The sequence below is a fragment of the Myotis davidii genome, unplaced genomic scaffold, assembly GCF_000327345.1.
Source record: "Myotis davidii unplaced genomic scaffold, ASM32734v1 scaffold448, whole genome shotgun sequence".
Taxonomy (NCBI): Eukaryota; Metazoa; Chordata; class Mammalia; order Chiroptera; family Vespertilionidae; genus Myotis; species Myotis davidii.
In genome coordinates, this window is record NW_006383009.1 from 3,312,409 (window position 1) to 3,329,816 (window position 17,408).

The 17,408-nt window shown below is 55.2% G+C and overlaps 3 protein-coding genes across 6 annotated transcripts in view; 1 reads left to right on the plus strand and 2 right to left on the minus strand.

Moving 5' to 3' along the window:
- NCAN (neurocan) overlaps nt 1-5,125 on the minus strand; it is a 25,150-nt gene extending 20,025 nt beyond the window's left edge. The window contains exons 1-2 of the mRNA XM_015557706.1: nt 4,994-5,125; nt 907-1,012 (exon numbers count right to left, since the gene is read on the minus strand). Of these exons, the coding sequence (XP_015413192.1) occupies nt 907-1,005 (99 nt within the window). The 5' untranslated portion in view covers nt 1,006-1,012; nt 4,994-5,125. The remainder of the gene's footprint in view (nt 1-906; nt 1,013-4,993) is intronic.
- Nucleotides 5,126-10,841: 5,716 nt separating this feature from the next.
- Nucleotides 10,842-12,881, plus strand: NR2C2AP (nuclear receptor 2C2-associated protein). Of its 2 annotated transcripts, none has more exons than XM_006778330.2 (5): nt 10,842-11,262; nt 11,440-11,530; nt 11,787-11,838; nt 11,920-11,987; nt 12,220-12,881. In XM_006778330.2, exons 1-5 carry the CDS (start codon nt 11,225-11,227, stop codon nt 12,334-12,336), a joined length of 366 nt encoding a protein of 121 aa, XP_006778393.1. In that variant the 5' UTR covers nt 10,842-11,224; the 3' UTR covers nt 12,337-12,881. The 2 variants fall into 2 exon arrangements, with proteins under 2 accessions (XP_006778393.1, XP_006778392.1); XM_006778329.2 differs by having other exon boundaries at nt 10,843-11,262; nt 11,733-11,838.
- On the minus strand, nt 12,392-16,217 carry RFXANK (regulatory factor X associated ankyrin containing protein). 3 transcript variants are annotated; one of them, XM_006778327.2, is made up of 8 exons: nt 16,018-16,217; nt 15,294-15,374; nt 15,078-15,143; nt 14,739-14,839; nt 14,454-14,579; nt 14,004-14,070; nt 13,572-13,652; nt 12,392-12,621 (listed from the first exon to the last, which is right to left on the minus strand). In XM_006778327.2, the coding sequence occupies exons 1-8, from the start codon at nt 16,202-16,204 to the stop codon at nt 12,551-12,553; spliced, it is 780 nt and encodes a 259-aa protein (XP_006778390.1). In that variant the 5' UTR covers nt 16,205-16,217; the 3' UTR covers nt 12,392-12,550. The 3 variants fall into 3 exon arrangements, with proteins under 3 accessions (XP_006778390.1, XP_006778389.1, XP_006778391.1); XM_006778326.2 differs by having other exon boundaries at nt 14,739-14,893; XM_006778328.2 differs by lacking the exon at nt 14,004-14,070 and having other exon boundaries at nt 14,739-14,893.
- Between the last annotated feature and the right edge of the window lie 1,191 nt (nt 16,218-17,408).

Below are 17,408 nucleotides of genomic sequence, written 5' to 3' on the forward strand. Positions count from 1 at the left end.
GGCGGCGGGAGACTAACTCAGAGGCAAGGACCAGCAGAGACTGTTTCCCTCGCTTTGTAGGTGGGGAGACACAGGCCAGAGAGATCTGCACCCCAATCTGTGAGCAGCAGAGGAGGAATGGGGTCAAATCCCTTTGTAATTCTGCCTCCACGCAGAGTCCAGGTCCCTGAGGCCAGTGACTGTGTCACTGACTCCCTGTGTGACCTTGGGAAAGTCACTGTGCTTCTCTGAGACACGGTTTCCCCAGAAGTTAAGGGAGAGGTAGCCATTGGGAGAGACCTGGTGTAGCAGAGAACCTTCTACGGAACAGGCACTTTATAGATAGCAAGCAGCCCATCTGATTTTCATAACTATCCGCAGAGGTAGCCATATGTCATCATTCTCTTTTTGGGGTGTGTGTGTGTGTGTGAGGAAACTGAGGCTCAGAGACATTACTGTACTTTCCTATGGCCACAGAGCAATTCCGGAGGCATTTCTAAAGCCTGGGCTTTTGACCACCCCTGGGGAGATGCCAGCGAGATGAACACAGACCTTTATTTCTATTGCCCTGTCCATGACAGACATCACTAATCAATGTGCACACTCTTCTCATTCCTTCCTCTTTCCTCCCTCCTCCTTCCCCCATTCCCTCTCCCTTCTCTGCTCTTTTTCCTTTCTCCCTCCCTCCCTTCCTCCCCCTCCTTTTTTTCTCTCTCTCTAACTCATCATAGCAAAATGGTGAGAGGCAGGAACCTCCAGCTTTTGCTGGCAATGACTAAAAATAACCTCTCAGGTGTCTTGTTGGCTTTTGACTGTTCAAAGACCTTTTTCATCTATTCTCATTTTATTCTCCACACTAAGCCAGGGAACCAGCAGGAAAAGACTCTTGAGTTAAAAAGCGCTGCCCCATCTTGTCCAGACCCCAACCTCCCCCACCACACAGGCCAACTCACCCTGTTCCCCATCCACCCAGAGCAGTATCTGGAGCACCAGGAGGCCCGAGGCCCAGATAGGCATGGCCCCCATCCTGGACCTGGATCAAGAAAGAGAGGGAGGGAGGGGTGAACACAACCCCCCCAGAGAGTTGGCATGGAAAAACTCATCCCCCCTCTACAGGTCTGGAAACTGGGACTCAGACAGGCCACTGTGTCATTCACAGTTGCACAGGCAGCAAGCAAGGGCAGAGCCAGAATCCAAACCCAGAACCAGCTGACGTCAGAATCCCAGCAGTGATGTCTCATGGTCAGAAGTATGGATGCTGGGGTGAATCAGAACCTGGAGTTGTCTCTGTGTCTGTTCCTTGCTGTGTGACCTTGAGCAAATAATTTAGCTTCTCTGTGTCTCAGTTTCTTCGTACGTCAGATGGGGAAAACATCAGGTACTTGAAAGGAATAGATGAGTTGATACATTTAAAATGCTTAGAACTGCCTGGCATGAAAGAGTAAGTTTCAGCTATTATTATTATTATTATCATTAACCTTATCAGAGGCAAGATCAAAATCCCATTTTTCAAGTTGGCCTCCTCATTTAGACTTGCGGGGAGGGGGAGCTCCTAAAGGGCCGCAGCCAGTCCCAGTCTGCCTGGGGTCCCCAGTCCTGGCAACAGGCTGGCCTCCAAGCCGGCCTTTAATCTGGGTTTTCTGAAGGACATGATTCTCAGCTTCAATTCCAGGATTTGATTGTCGCCAAGATTCTATTCTTGGTTTCTGGGATTTTTGAGGTCCTGCCAAGTCTCAGCTGGAGGATGGGCCTTGCCCTGCCCACCCTCCCCTCCCCTCCCCCTCATTTCACACTGCCTGGCAAAGATGCCTCCTAGGTCCACAAAGACTCCAGCATGGGTCCAGCCTTCTACAGGGTGGTGGCCCGTGGGCGTAAAGTGGACAGTTATTGCGTGTGAACTGTAAGCAAGGCCAATTCCAAGCACTGGGACACAGCAGTGGCCTCCCTGACCTCACATTCTTCCAGAGGCTGGAAACCCTGGGAAGGACGCCCCTCTGGACAGACTTGCCAGGGCTCAGGAGGTGGGGGCAGATGGGGAGTTAGCGCATCACCTATAAACCCAGCCTTGCACCTCTCTCTAATAAAATAATAACCCTGAAAGGGAAGAGTGGGTGGAGTCCAGATGAGGGCTGTGGGGGAGAGCTGGCCCCCTCCAGAAGGCCCTTCCCAGCTACCAGAGGCCTCTGATGGGGAGGCTGGGCCGGGACCTGTCCGTGGTGCTGAACTCATCAGTGCCCACTTTGTCTTCTTGCGATGGGGCTCAGAGAGGGCTAGCGGTTTGCTTAGGGCTGCACAGCAAGGGAGAGGCCAGGCATTGGGACCTGTGGCTGGGTATTAGAGGGTGGGGCAGGATTCTGGGATATACTTGCCCCAGGAGGGTCTTAGGAGGGAGCTAGTTCTGAGAATTCCCTCTCTCTCTCTCTCTCTCACACACACACACACACACACACATTATGGTGAAGAGCTCATACTATATCCAGATGACAGGGCTTCAAGCCCTGCCTTTGTTCTCCACATGTTACATGACTAGCCTACACAGACTGCTTTATCACTCTGTGCCTCAGTTTCCCCACTTGTAAAATGGGGATTATGCAGCATGGACCTCAGGTAGTTACTGTGAGGATAGAATGAGTTAAGACATGTGAATTCCTAGAAATGGTGAATTAAAAAACAGTGGTTTTGTGCACAAAGTCTCATGTACATACTCAAATATACAGAGGTGACAGACACATTTTCAGGTGCACTTCCCCCAACACACATGACCTCCCACACACACTCAGTTCCCTCTACTTGCACCCTCACACACCCACACCATTTCTCTTAAAATATCTCTCCCAGGGCCTTCAGAGGTGAGCATTTACAAAACTGTCTGGGGCTTGTCACCTCATCAATAATACATGAACCTCATGCATATGCAAGTAGGGGTGTGCAGGGGGGTGGTGGCAGGAGGAAGAGGGGTGTGTGTGTGTGTGTGTGTGTGTGTCCATCCCTTCTCACAACCACCTTCTGTCTCAGTAGACACTGAGTGAGGGTGAGTTTGCCAGTGGGCATTTGTGTGTGTTTGTGCCTGGGTGTGCTGTGTCCAGGTGAGGATATCCATGAGGTTTGCCCTGTAGTATGTGGACTTGTGTGCAGGTCCCTAGCAGCTCTGTGCATTGGGTGGAGCATAGAGGACACCCTGTGGTCTCTGGATGTGTGGGTCTGAGTGCCCCTTGGCAGGGAGTCAGGGAGTATATGAGTACATAGGTGTGATCATGGAACGCCTAAGAGGAGAAAAGAAACCAGCTCAATAAATCATGCCAGGCTGCCCCTTCCGGACCGAACTCCCTGCCAGTGTCTCCCCTTTCCAATTCTGCACACAGACCACATCTTGAACCCCCACACCTGGTCCACACTGTCAATCACATGGAGAGGAACGTTGTTGTACACACGGGACACAAACACAGCCATGCACCCCAGACTCAGAGCCCAGGAGAGAGGGAGCCACACACACACACACAAAGATTCACAATGACATTAACAAAGAGAGACAATATGGGCACTGATAAGGCAGGCAGACGTCTTCTGCACAAAGACACACACCCACATTCTCAGGCTCCCCACATCAACCCCTTGTTAAGGCCACATCGTTAGACACAGCTCCTCACACACACACATGGCAATGCCAGCCCCTGGCACAGCCCAGGTTGGATAACGGTGGCTTTGGTGACTGATGGGCACACATCATTTTTCCACCTGGTGTTGTGGCCCCTGGCACGAGTTTCCTGACAAAGACAATCTGTCACATTAGACTCACAGAGGATCCCAGACCTCCCCCCGCCCCCCCCCCGCCGGGTACATACCCTCCCCTAGCAGGGGGTAGACACACACAAAGCCCCCACCTCCTAGGGGGGCATCTTACATGTGAGAGTGCCCAGAAGTAAGAGAGGCTGCTGGGTTCTGGGGTCCCATGGTCTGCCCACCCTTCTTCCCTGCCCTTCCCCCAAGTCCCCCGCTGGGGCCCAGCGCCAGCCCTCTCCTCAGCCTGGCTGTCTCCCATTAATGCTATTGAAAGGAACAAAGCCCTGTGCACAGGGATGGGGGTCGCTGCTGCCCAGGCTGGGGCTGGGGTCCCAGCCCCCTACTTCCTAGCACTTGTGCCTCCAAACCCAACCAGGACTTCCACACGCAACCATATGGACAGATGGAACTGAAGGGTGAGGCAAGGGTCCGTGTCTGGCTGCGAGGACACCGTCAGATATGGAGGTGCTTGTGGCAGTCCCTCATGGAACTGGTGCCCCTCACCGGTCCTGGGGATCCGTAACTTGTACTTTTGGGGGCTCTGATCCAGTATTCACCTGGGAAACCCAATTTGCTCCCTGGGAGAGGGACAGCACCCCGACTCCAGGTCTGAGGGAACAACAGGGACCATCTTGGGATGGGGCCCCCAGAGCTTTCTCCCTGAGTCAGGATGTGTTGCTAGGACATGGGCCAAAAGGACAGGAGACTGCGGGGCACCCCTTCCCCTTGGTCTCAGTGCAGACCCTGCCATCAGGCTAAGACTGATATGGGGCCCCTTCCCGCTGCGGTCCAGCCTGGCACCCTTCATTCATCTGCAAATTGGGAATCCCCACTTAAAATCCTGGGGTGGCTCAGCTCAGACACTGGGGTGCCCTGTCTCAGAGTCCCCACACAGCCTCTCGGTGTCCCCCTCTTCTCTCTAGACTGGGTGTCCCTCCTCTGGCCTTGGTTCCCAGTGCCCCCTCCCCAATTCTGAGACCCACCCCTAACCAGGCCCCTTCCCCACCAAGGGATCAGTTCCGTATTCCCTAGACAGCCTTCCCCCCAAATCCCAGTTCCTCTGACATTCCCAAGCTCCCTCCCATTTTGGGTTTCCTCCCCAACCCAAGGCTCCCTTTCTCCCTTCCCCGGAGCCCCCTCCCCATTCTGGGGGCGTCTCTCCGATCCCAGGCTCCCTCCCCAATCCCGAGGACCTCTCCCGCAGCCTAGCCCATTCCCTGCGACGGACCCCCACCTGGCTCTTAGCTCGGATGCATCCCGGGGCGGTCGCCCGCCCGGCACAAAGGACGCTCAGCTTGGCTCAGACGCGCCAGGTCCAGCCCCTGCGCCCTGCGCTCCGCTCACCCCGGCACAGCCTCAGCGCTTATAAAGGGGCCGCGGGGCTGTTGTGCGCATGCGCCCCTGCCAGCCCGAGGCCTCTGGCTGCGAGAGGGAGGAGCCCCCTCCGACTAAAACTCACTCCCCATTCCTTCCACTGCTTGCCCCACCCTGGGGAGACGGCGCTTCACTTTCCCCCCAGGAGCCAAGTTCAATGTCTCCAGAAGTTCCATGGTGGGCATGCCCCATGTCACAGATGGGGAAACTGAGCCCCGGGGACACAAAGTTACTCCCAAGGTCGCGTGGAGGGGAAGGACGAGCTGGGATTCTAACCCTGGCCCGCCTGGCTCTCCAGGGCTCACGCTTGAAGCAGTTTTGATTAGTTACTATTTTACTCCATTTAAAGAGAGGAAGCGGAGACTCAGAGAGTAAGCAGATCCCTGGGTTCCACAGCCGATAAGAGACACGCAAGGTGGAATCTCAGGTGTGTCGCACCCAGAGCTGCTGTTACCAGCTCCAGCCGGAACGTACCATTCATTCATTCCTTTGTCCAATCAGCAGTTATGGAGCAGCTGCTGTGGACCAGGTTCTGTAGTCACAGGGGCCGTGGGCATGGGCAGGGAGGTACTAATTTTAAAAAGCCTAGATCCACACAGAGGCATATTACTCAGCTATAAAAAGGGATGAAGCTCTGACACATGCCACAGTGTGGGTGAACCTTGAAAACCTGCTGAGTGAGAGAAGTCAGATACAAAAGGCCACATGGTGTATGATCCTGTTTATATGAAATGTCCAGAACAGGCAAATCCACAGGGACAGAAAGTGGATTAGTGGTCACCAGGGGGCTGGGGGAGGAGGAGTGGGAGGTGACTGCTAATGGGTACAGGGTCTCCTTCTGGGATGATGAAATGTTCTAGAACTAGACAGAGGTGATGCTGCATAATAATGTGAATATACTCAATGCCATTGAACTGTACACTTTGAAATGGTAAGTCTTTAAAAAAATATATTTTATTGATTCTTTACAGAGAGGAAGGGAGAGAGATAGAGAGCCAGAAACATCGATCAGCTGCCTCCTGCACATCTCCTACTGGGGATGTGCCCGCAATCCAGGCACACGCCCTTGCCCGGAATCGAACCCGGGACCTTTCAGTCCGCAGGCCGACGCTCTATCCACTGAGCCAAACCGGTTTTGGCTGAAATGGTAAATTTTATGTTCTATGTATTTTGCCACAATGAAAAAAAAAATGAAAATGAAGGGGAACAAAAACGTAAAGAGGTCAGCCCCTTCCCCTGCCTTCCTTCCCATGGTCCTAGTCTCTCAGGACTGACAACGGACTGCACTGGACAGAGGGTCTGTGTGTCCACCAAGAGTCCTGCGTCTGTGTTTATGTATGTGTGTTCTCATATCTCTGGGGGTGGGTCTCAGATTGGTGGGGGGGACAAACAGATGTTTTCGGCTAAATTACCAGAGTGGTGGTGGGAATGAGTGAAGGGTGAGGGAAGACCCCTGGGAGGCAAGATCGCCCAGGCTTCCCCTGTGTCAATTCCCCAGGCTGGAGGTGGATGATCATTTGCTGTCTGACTCCTCATCACAGAGGTCAGGGATCATGCTGATGTGCCCGCAGGTGGCAGGCTTGTGTGACAGAGTGTGGCGGGGGCCTGGGGTCTGGGTGTGGTTGTGTGATCTGCATGGGAGCAGGCAGCATGGTCTCCACAAGTCCTGCATTCAAATCCCTCCCTCTTCACTTCTAACAGAGTGACTCTGGGTCAGCCGTTTCATTTTTCTATGCCTCAGCTTAGAAAAACTTCCCTGTCTAAAACAGGTATAATTAAGAGTCCTTACTGTACAGGGTTGCTAGGGGAATGAGATGGGAAGTAAATACACAAGATGGCAGCTGCCCACTTTCCAGCTGGGAAAACTGAGGTTCAAGGGGAAAGATTATGGTTGCACAGGGGTCAGATGGGAGCCCAGGTCTGTGGCCTCAGAGCCAAACTTACCCCCACTTCTAACTCTCCCACTCCTCCACTCCCTCCCCCTCTGCCCACCTCATGGGCCCCCTGGCTGGTGCCAGGGCTGAGCTTAGAGGGGCTGGCCAGGGGCCCAGGGGTGGGCTGTTGCCGGGGGTTTGAATGAGGCAACCTTGCCTGGGAATCTGCTGGGCTGAAAGAGCTATTCTATTTATAGACCTGCACTGGGATTGGGTGAGCCATCCCCCAGCCCAGAGGGCCTTCTCGGTCCCCCCCACACTGGGGCCCCAGGCCAAGGGCTGCTGTGAGTGGGTGCAGGGAGCAGAGGAGGAAGCTGATGGGCCAGAGCAGGCTGGACCCTCCAAAAGATCTAGGTCTCAGGGGTGGACAGTGTCCCCCACGTGCCTCTCAACATACCCAAGGTGACATACAGACACGGCACATGAAACCAAATTCACAGCTGTCATATACAGTGTCACAAACAACCGAAACACACAATCATATCCCAGACACACAGTGACTGCACAGAAGGCTCATAGACAACCACACCTGACAAGGCCACATATAAGTCACACAGGCCACACACAACCTCCCATCGCCATACACAAGTCATGCCTGCTGCACAGCCAAACTCACAGCTATGAGTCTGGCCCCATCTAGAATCCCTTCACACTTAAACACCCACTGTGTCCACACACCTCTGTACCTCAGCCTTCCTGGCTGCCACAGACAGCTCATGTTTGTCCCATGTTGTTCACACCCAGCCATGTCTATAACTGTGGGCACACCTACAGCCAGCCAGCACCCAATCATGATCACCTGGCACCATGTCACCAACATGGAGACATACAGTCCTCCCAAGGCCACACTCAGCAAAGCCACTCAGCCTCACCCTAGTCATGGCTTAGGGTGTTCCCACATGAGCTCAGCTCAGTCCCTTCATGCCCAGCCATCCCTCTCACCCCCACTATTACCTCCTCTTACCCAGACCCCCAGGCTCACATCCCGTCAGAACTGACAGTTCAGCTGGAGCATCTGTCTATTCTGAGCCAGGCCTGCTGGCCCCAGGCAGACCCCAGCGAATAAATCAGACTCAGACCTGTCCCTAGGGTGCTGCTGGCCAGGGACCCCATCACACTCACCCTCAAAGACTCTCCAGGCTGGGACCTGGGACAGCCATTCAACCTATTCCCCAGGGGGAAACCAAGGCTCAAAGCTATTTAAGGGCCTCTCCCTGCCCTACTCAAGGATAACAAACTCTTGAGAAGTGCGACCTGTTTTCTGTCAGGGGTGGGGCTGACTTTCCAGAGAGAGTCCCTGCTGACCCATACTTGCTGTGTGACTTCAACAAATCCCTGACCCGCTCTGGGCCTCCATTTCTTCTCCTGGAAAAAATACAGAACTCAGCCCAGTGAAAGGAACTCCGGAGTCAGACGAGGGTTTGAATCCTGGTTCCCCTGGGTGACCTTAGCCAAATGACTTGGCTTTTCTGTGTCTCCGTTTCCCTCCGTGAACCAGAGTTGCAGTGCCTGGTTCTTCTAGAGTGCCCTCTGCTCTATCCGTTACGGGGAGAGGGGAGGGAGTGCCCAGTCTCTCCTCACTCAGGCAAATGAATGGACCACTTTTGGCTGCCCTGCTGGGAGCTTACAGCTGGTAATTCCTTGGAGAAACAGGAAGCTCTTTCATGCCCAGGCGCCAGTGGGGAGAGGAGGTGGAAAGAGGGTATGAGCTGGCTTCAACCCAGTGGGCAAGGTGGCTCCATGCCAAGACCAGGAGTGGTGTGGAGGGCCCTGGGGTAAGCATATCCTTGGCCCCAGTGGTTGTACCCTCAGCTGTAAAATGTAGGTGACATGGACTAGCACAGGAGGTTTAATGAGCCGGTGGATGGAGATAAAACGTTGCTTCAAGTTAAATACAGGGTGAGCTCTAGCTGGTTTGGCTCAGTGGATAGAGCTTTGACCTGTGGACTGAAGGGTCCCAGGTTTGATTCTGGTCAAGGACATATGCCCGGGTTGCGGGCTCGATCCCCAGTAGAGGGCATGCAGGAGACAGCTGATCAATGATTCTCTATCATCATTGATGTTTCTCTCTCTCTCTCCCTTCCTCTCTGAAATCAATAAAAATATATTAAAAATAAATACAGGGTGAGTTCTCAACAAAGGTCACTGTTGTCATATGTCATCCTAAAGAGCCTACTAAATCCCCCAGCAGTTCTAGAAATAGAATTTCCTCACCAGTTCACAGGTGAGGAGACAGGCTCAGAGGTCCACATGCTTGTTCACAATCACACAGCCAGTTAGTGAGGGGCCCAGCCAGGATTTGAACTGGACCCTACAAGATCCATGCTCTTCCTAACTTCCTCTGGGGGAGGTGTTTTCTTACCACGTCCAACTCTGATCCTGAGACCAGCAGACCCAAGTCTGGATGGCACCAGATCATGACTGAATGCAGGAGATCCTGGCAGGCAGAGGCTGATGGGGCAGCCCTTCCACTAGTGTCCCAGTTTCCCAGCCTGCACCCCCTCCTGGGGCAGGCGTGGGCAGACGCCAGTAAGATGCCAGGAGGGCCATTCCCCCAGCCCTTGAAGAAAGGGGCTGGGCCCCAGACTATTCAGTGGAAGCCAGGAACCACAGCCTCCTGGCAATGGCTGGTCTGTCTCAGAACCCTCCATTCATGCAGATCAGTTGGTGTCCTGCCCTTTCTCAAACACCTTCTGGGACTGCTCTGAGCTCAGCAGGATCTGGCTCCACATATTTTATTCAAATTTATGGTCTTTGGTTATACTGTTCTCCCTGGCTGGACCCTACACCTCCCCACCGCAAGCCCCCAAATTTTTCTCACCCTGGTGAATTCCTACCCACCCATTAAGGTGTAGATACAATACCCTCTCTCCCAGGAAGCTCTCCTACCCCTGCTATCCCAACAGTATCTCTCTCCCTGGCTCAGCCCTGGCCCTATGGGTGTGTGTGTGTGTGTGTGTGTGTAGCTCTGTATTACCCAGATTGGGGGCTCATCAAGTGCAGGGATGGAACTGAGGCCTCTTACAGTCCCTAGCATCATCCAACACAGGGCTGGGCAGTAGGGAGTGGCAGTTGTTTAGTGAATCAATGAACCAGATCTTTAGCCTGGTATCTGAGGCTTTGTGTAATCTGGTTTGGCAAACTCCTGTTCATCCTTCAAAACCCACTTCACATGCCCCCTCCTACAAAAAGCTTGTCCCAGGCAGCATTTATTGGGAAGACAGATTTGAAGGCCCGGCCTGCTGTGTCTCAGCCAGGACACACGAGGCTGATGAAGACTTCTTGTACCTGCAATATCATGACCTCTTCCTTTGCTTCTGGGAGGCAGTCAGGTACATGGGTTTCCAGGTTGCATTAGCAGTTAGGTCACAGAGGTTCTCAACCTGTGGGTTGCGACCCCTTTGGAGGTTGAACGACCCTTTCACAGGGTCGCCTAAGACCATCCTGCATATCAGATATTTACATTACGATTCATCACAGTAGCAACATTACAGTTATGAAGCAGCAACGAAAATAATTTGATGGTTGGGTCACAACATGAGGAACTGCATTTAAAGGGCCAGAAGGTTGAGAACACTGATGGAGATGGATTTGGCAGACTTCCCCAGATAGAATCACATCATTATAAGAAGTATATCGATTTCCAAAACCAGTGCTCTATACCTGCGGGCACCAAAGGACAGTGTCCCACATACAGTTGTTTTTAGGTGCCCGCCTTAACCCAATCAGTGGGCGCGAGCCCTTTAAGAGGTGGGCACTCAGGGGCGGGGCTCAAGTCAAACCCCGCCCCGGGGAACGACGGCGCCGCGGCCGTAGCCTCGTTGCTTCGGCGCCGTCTCCGCGCGGTTCCGGGGTCCAGATTTTGGTTCTTTTTTTCCAAAGAAACAGAGCCTCGGAGCCAGAGCGACCGCCCCCCAAGCCCACAGGACAAACCCCTGGTCTTGAGTCATTGGCAAAATCCCCAATTTTTCCGGCAAGGGGGTGATCAAGGCGACATTTAGGTCTGGGAAGGGTGGGTGGTGCCGGTTCCGGTCCAGTGCTGCAGGCGAGGGCGTTCCAGCTCAGAAGCGGGGAGTGTCGCTATTGTGGCTGCGCTGGCGCGGGATTCGAACCTGTGCCGAGCCCAACTCTGAACCCTGAGGTCTTGTGGAGCTAAAATGACCCACTCGTTGGTTTGTGCAGACACCGTGAGCAGGTGAGGCCTGAGGAGGTGGGGGCGGGCAGCAGTGGTCCCTTCCTCAGCTTGGGGTGTAGCTCTCTTTGGATAGAGCACGGGGTTTGTGAATCCGGTGGCAAGGAGGGGCGGCGGTGGGGGCTGGGCCCTCCGGCCTGGGTCCAGCCCCTCTCCTCGCCCTAATTCTGGTGCCTCCAGGGTGAGTTCGGTTCTGAATCGCAACACCCGGCAGTTTGGAAAGAAGCACCTGTTCGACCAGGACGAGGAGACGTGCTGGAACTCGGACCAGGTGAGCTCTCCACCCCTTGTGTGAACCAGATTCAGGGGTCCAGGGTGCCTTGAGAACTCACGGGCACCACAGTTGGGCTCAGTCGGGTTGGCCAGGAGGGAACATGTGCTGAGTCCTGCCCCCACCAATAGAGAGAGAGAGAGAATAGCACTGCTTTGAGCCTGAATGGACTGTGGGCCTCAGTTTCCCTGTCTGCTTCCAGGGCCCCTCCCAGTGGGTGGTCCTAGAGTTCCCCCAGCGCATACGTGTCTCCCAGCTGCAGATCCAGTTCCAGGGGGGTTTCTCCAGTCGCCGGGGCTGCCTAGAAGGTACTGGAAGCCCTGGGAGAGGGAGAGAAGGGGTCGGAGGGGACACCCCGGCCTCACAGTCTACCTCTCTCCCTGTTGCAGGTTCTCAGAGGAGTGAGGCTCTCAGTAAGATTGTGGACTTCTACCCTGAAGACAACAACTCCATTCAGATATCCTACCCGGGCTTCTGGGGTGGGGGTGGTCTGTGCCTCTGAAAGCTGCCCACGTTGTCTGTGACCTCCAGCAAGCGGCCTCCAGGCCTGCGTTACTTCATCTGTGAAACGGGCTGCTGGTAATCTGTTCTGTGTGAGTCTCAGGGACCTACAGCACGTCTGAGTAGGGGCTGGGTAGGGGTTGCAGACAGTTAAACGGTAAGCCGTTTCCCTTGACTGCTATGCTCACACCTTTCCTGTACCGGCTGCTGAAGTGGACCAGCTGAAGGTAACATTTGAGGACCTCACTGACTTCTTTGGCCGTGTGGTCATCTACCACCTGAGAGTGCTGGGGGAGAAGGTGTGAGGCCACTGGGCAGCCGCCACCTCCAGGAAACCCTCATGGAAGCACAGCACAGTCCTTCAAGTTCTGCACAGGTTTATTGATTTCTGCTGGGAAGGGTCCCTCCCACCATCTGTCCGGGAGCTGCCTTTGAAGCCAGTTCTGGGTCCCCCCAACTCTGGGTTGACCGCTTTGTTCCCTGAGTGTCTGAGTCCCTGGAGGGGGGGCGGGGTGGCCTTCACTCAGGATCGTCGGGCACCAGGTTATTCTGGAAGAGCTTGAGGATGTGGTTCTCGATCACCTGTTGCACTGGAAACAGGACAAGGAAAACGTGGGCCATGAATGGGACTGGGGCTGCAGAGAAACTCGCCCACCTGCGCCCTGCCTTCCCCGGGGTTACTACCTTGGGACCTACACCCTTCCCTCTGGGGACCAACAGGGGCCTTCCCGGGACATGGATTTCGTACATAGGTAAATCCACACCCCTCCCAGGACACAGCTGGGGAGACTGAGCCCCTGTCCCAGGAACCTCAGTTTCCCCTAAGTTTATAAAGATGTTTTTGGAGGCATTTCAGAGTTATAAAAATATTCCTTGCAAAACAAAATCGGTGAATTGTTATATGTATGAAAGGACAAGAAGGAGTATGAAGATTGATTTGTCCCAAATGGAAGACTCCTTGAAGAACGGAGGGGATATTTCCCAAACCATCAATCCCGCCCCCCGATGACCCCAGGGGTTGGTTCTGTTAGGATCACCCCAGTTCATGGGTGGGGAAGCAAATGGAGAAGTGAGGAGTCAAACTGGGGTCTCTCATACCCACTTCCTGCCTCAGAGAGAGTGGCCTCCATGGCCCTGTGCACTGTGACCCGGCCCCCTCCCTCTGGGTGTCCTCACCCTGCCAGGCCTCTGCATGAGATGTTCCTCCAGCCTGGGCCATCCTCCCTCCCCCTTGGTCCCCAGGAAGCCCACTGTGACGCCCCCATCCATCCTGAGGTGGGGCCAGGGCCTCCTTTGGGCCTCTCAGTGCCTGAGTGTCCTCCATCATGACCTCAGTCACTGACACATTGACCTCCACCTCCAAATCATAGGGAGCCCCCTGAGAACGAGGCCTAGCCCATGCCCAAGCCAGGTACACAGTAGCACTCAATGTTTGCTAACGTGAACACTTGTTGCCAGTATCCAGGAGGTATGCCCCTGTGCCCTCTCTGGTCACCCCACCTACAGCGCCCTGTCACTGCCCCGTGAGTCTCAGGCTGACCTTTCCGGTATCCCAGAGCCACAGCGAGATCCATGGGGGTGTAGCCAGAGTCGGCTTCAGTGGTGAGATCAGCTCCTCGGGCTACAAAGCAGAGCAGGTGCTGCGGGGGGGGACTGGGAGCCCAGGATGGGGCATGGGACTCCGGAGATCCAGTGACCCCCAAGGACAAAGCCCCAGGTCTGTTGGTTGCCCATGTGGCCTTTGGACAAGAGACTGAGCTCTCCTGAGAATGGCGCCAACAGAACTCCCACCTCCAGGGTCCCTGAGGCCAGACCCCTGTGGTGTCCCACCGCCTCCTGCCCCCTGATCAGTCCTTTGGGAAAAGCAGGCAAGATCTGCTCAAGCCGCGCTCCGGCCCCTCCCTGGCCCGCGGGATTCCTCAGTGCCAGCTGGAGCTCGTGGACTCCCCGGTCAGCCTCTGCTCCCACTCACCCAGCAAGGCCTCCACGCACTTCACATGGTTCCCACGCACGGCATAGAGCAGTGGCGTCCCTCCATTCTGTCAGGGCAGGGCAACCAGCACTACCTTTACTGGACTCTCACACCACCCAGCACCCTCCAGTTTAATGTGGTTCCTTCTCTTGTTTGTCACCTGGCAGGTCTAGCTCCTCTTGGGGCTCAGCGTCGATGCCCCCCTTCCAGGTAGGCCTCCCTGACTGCCCTTGGCTGTGCAGATCGCCGGCTGCCTATGCGACTGCCACCACAGAGTTATCCACTACCGCTCAGCTGAGTGTTTATGTATTGGCTCCTCCCTCCCTCCCTTCCCACCAGACACCAAACCTAGGTCTGTGAGGCTTGGGGAGGAGTCTGTCTTGTGTTCTTAGCATCCAGAGCAGGCCTGGTACCCTGCAAGGAGCCCAGTGCCCGCATGTGGTGCCTCACCCAGTCGTAAATGTTGATGTCCACATCACGCTCGAGCAGCAGCCCCACGATGTCTGTGTAGCCACCTGTGCTGGCCAGTGACAGGGCGCTCTCCCGCTCCTTGGCCAGGATGTGGGGGTCGGCACCCTGGGGGGAGCAGAGAGAGTGGTGATGGGAGGAGTGGGAGATCCCCTGGAATCCGGTGGTCCCCATGGCAGCCACATCTAAAGACATGGCACTGGCAGGTTCGGCTGAGACTTGGCCGCCCTCAAGTCCCAGGAAGTCCCCCGCTGGGCAGGGACGCACCCACTCAAGCAAGAATCGGACGGTCTCTATCTCTCCGAAGGCTGAGGCCCAGATGAGGGGGGTGAAGCCACGCTCGTCCGGCTTGTTGATGAGGTTGTCGCCTGGCAGGAGGGGTTGGTACCACTGGGCTGCACCCCTGCCCACTCTCCCCAAAGCTGCGGGAGCGGGGATCAGGTGGGCAGCTGGGGTCAGATGGGGGGACACATGTGGATACACACAAGTGGCCACGCTTGTACACAAACATAGACACAGGAACGCATGGACACTCACAGGTCATGACAGCACACATGCACATACCAGCACACAAGGTCAGACAAGCAAATGGGTGTAGACACACACCTTTCCTCAGATGCTCCTTCAGCTGGCTCAGCTCTCCCTGGGCTGCAAGCTGGTGGATGGACAGGGCTGGGGCCAGAGAGAGGCAGTGTCCTCACCTGTCCCATCCTTGCTCTGTGCCTCAGTTTAGCTTCTGTCCCAAGTTGCTCCTCTCAGCCCTGCCACCCTGTCACCCCATCCCTCCCCCACCCCCCACCGTTAAGGACAGGGGCCACTCACAGTCCAGGGTGGCCGGCAGGGCCGAGACCTCATTCCCCCGCTGCCGGTTGGTGAGGGTCGTGGAGTGCTTTAGGGAGTTGCCTGGTGGAAGAGAGAGGAAGGGTTCTGGGGCTTCAAGCTAGACCCTGGGGGTTTAGAGCTACCAAAGACACTGCATGACTCTCTCTTCCACTCCACGGATGCTACTGGAGCTGAGCCCTGAGAAGCTGGAAGCTATAGGACCCACTGGCCAATCTGGGGATGTCCCATAGACATCAGTGGGTCATCTCCTGAAAACCTGAAGAATTTGGAGATTGTTGCTCATCACAGAAGGCAGCTCTCGGAGCACCCTGAGTGGGGTCCTGGGCCCTGCCTGTCATCAGAGATGTTAAATAAGGTATGGGGCAAGGCCATCCGGTCTCCTGAGAGACTGGCCGCTCTAGGGTCCTGCTGCTGTGTGGAAGTCATGACCTAGGTCCTTCTGAGTGATGGAAATGTTCTAGAATTACAGAGAGAGGTTGGGGTTACCCACCACTGTGAATGTACTTACTGCCACTAAATTATATGCAATTCTGGTTAAAATGGTAACTTCCATGTTATGTGGGTTTTGCCATAATAAAAACAAATAAGCAATCCCTTGCTGGGTGGGGCAGGAAGATATGTATGCCCTAGGCGGTGGGACATAAAACAGAGGCCCCATTTAGGGCCTGACATTCCAGTCCTTGCATCCCGAGGCAGTACCTACCCTGAGGTGAAGAGGCGCCAGCATCAGGTTCAGGGTTCCCAGGCTCTGGGGTGCAGGGGAAGAGACTGAGCACCACTGTGTCTGAGCCATCCGGGGCCTCATCCCTGGGGTCTTCAGGTTCCCCAAATTCTGGGGTGGGAGGCTGCTGGGTCAGGCTGAGGTCCTCTGAAGGCTGGGTGAGCTCCATGGGGGGGGGGGGGGGGAAAGACTTGTGAACAATTCTTACGAAGTTAGGTGCCAGCTGCATAACTGGCCTTGCACAGGGAGGGTGGATAAACTCAGGCTCAGCAGGGAAATTAAATCACAGTCCAATTCCTTTTCAGGCCCACTCTCCACCACCACCAGGACACATCCAACAGTCATTGCTTAGAAGTCCTGGCTCTGAGGTCAACTCTCTGGGTTGGAATCCTTCCACTTACAGGCTGTGAGAACTTGGGCACATGCCTTACCTACTCTGAACTTGTATCCTCATTAATAACACGGGGAAACGAGGTCTAAGAGAAGTCATATCTGTACATACCTAAGCAGGGGGCCTGAAACCGGCAGAGCTTCATAAATGTTCGCTGTGGTTACTTTTTGGAGGGTGGTCCCCGGAATGACGGAGGAATCAACAAAGATGTAATTGGTTCCATCCCACCCGTCCCTCCAAAGCCGATCCAGGAGGTTCACTCACCTTCCACGAACCTTCTCTGTCACCCCTCGCCGCAAGCCCAGATCCCCCAAAACTTGGAAGCCCAATTCACAAACTTTTCCCTTCCAATTGATGTAGCGGGGAGCAAGCTGGAGCCTGGATAGTCAGCGCTCTGGCTTCTTCTGCCGGGACAGAGAGCAACTTGATACTCGACCACTACCCCCACCCCAGAGGTCCCCCACTGCGCCTGCGCACCCTGCCCCCCAAAAGTGCGGAAGGGCAGGAGCAGTAGGAGCTGCTTCTGGCCCTTTAAGGATTGGAGGAGGCGTGGTTTCCGCTGGAGTCCGAGGAGTGCAATTGCTCCTGTGCCTTCTAGTCCCGCAGGGTCAGAGAAGTGGGCGGGGCCTCAGAGGGCTCGGTGGATCTCATTGCGCCTGTTAGAAGCCAATCGGCTCCAGTTTGGGGTGGGAAGGCGGGGCTTTCTCCCTCGAGGGCAAGGGGGCGGGAGCAGGCGGGGCGTCCAGGATTTAAAGGGGCGACTCCATGATCGTCCCAGTCCACAACAGTGCTCCCTCTGGGTCGTGGGGGCCCATGAACATGTGCAGGGATTTGATGGCAGTGAGGTGCAAAGAGGCCGTTACTACGGTCCGCAGTGAGCGGTGTGTAGAGCGTTCCCCAATTCATCCGCCCCTGGAAAAGGGGGTTCTTCCCTTCCATGGTGTCCCTCCAGGAGCTGCATGGGGTCCTAGCCCCTCCTCAC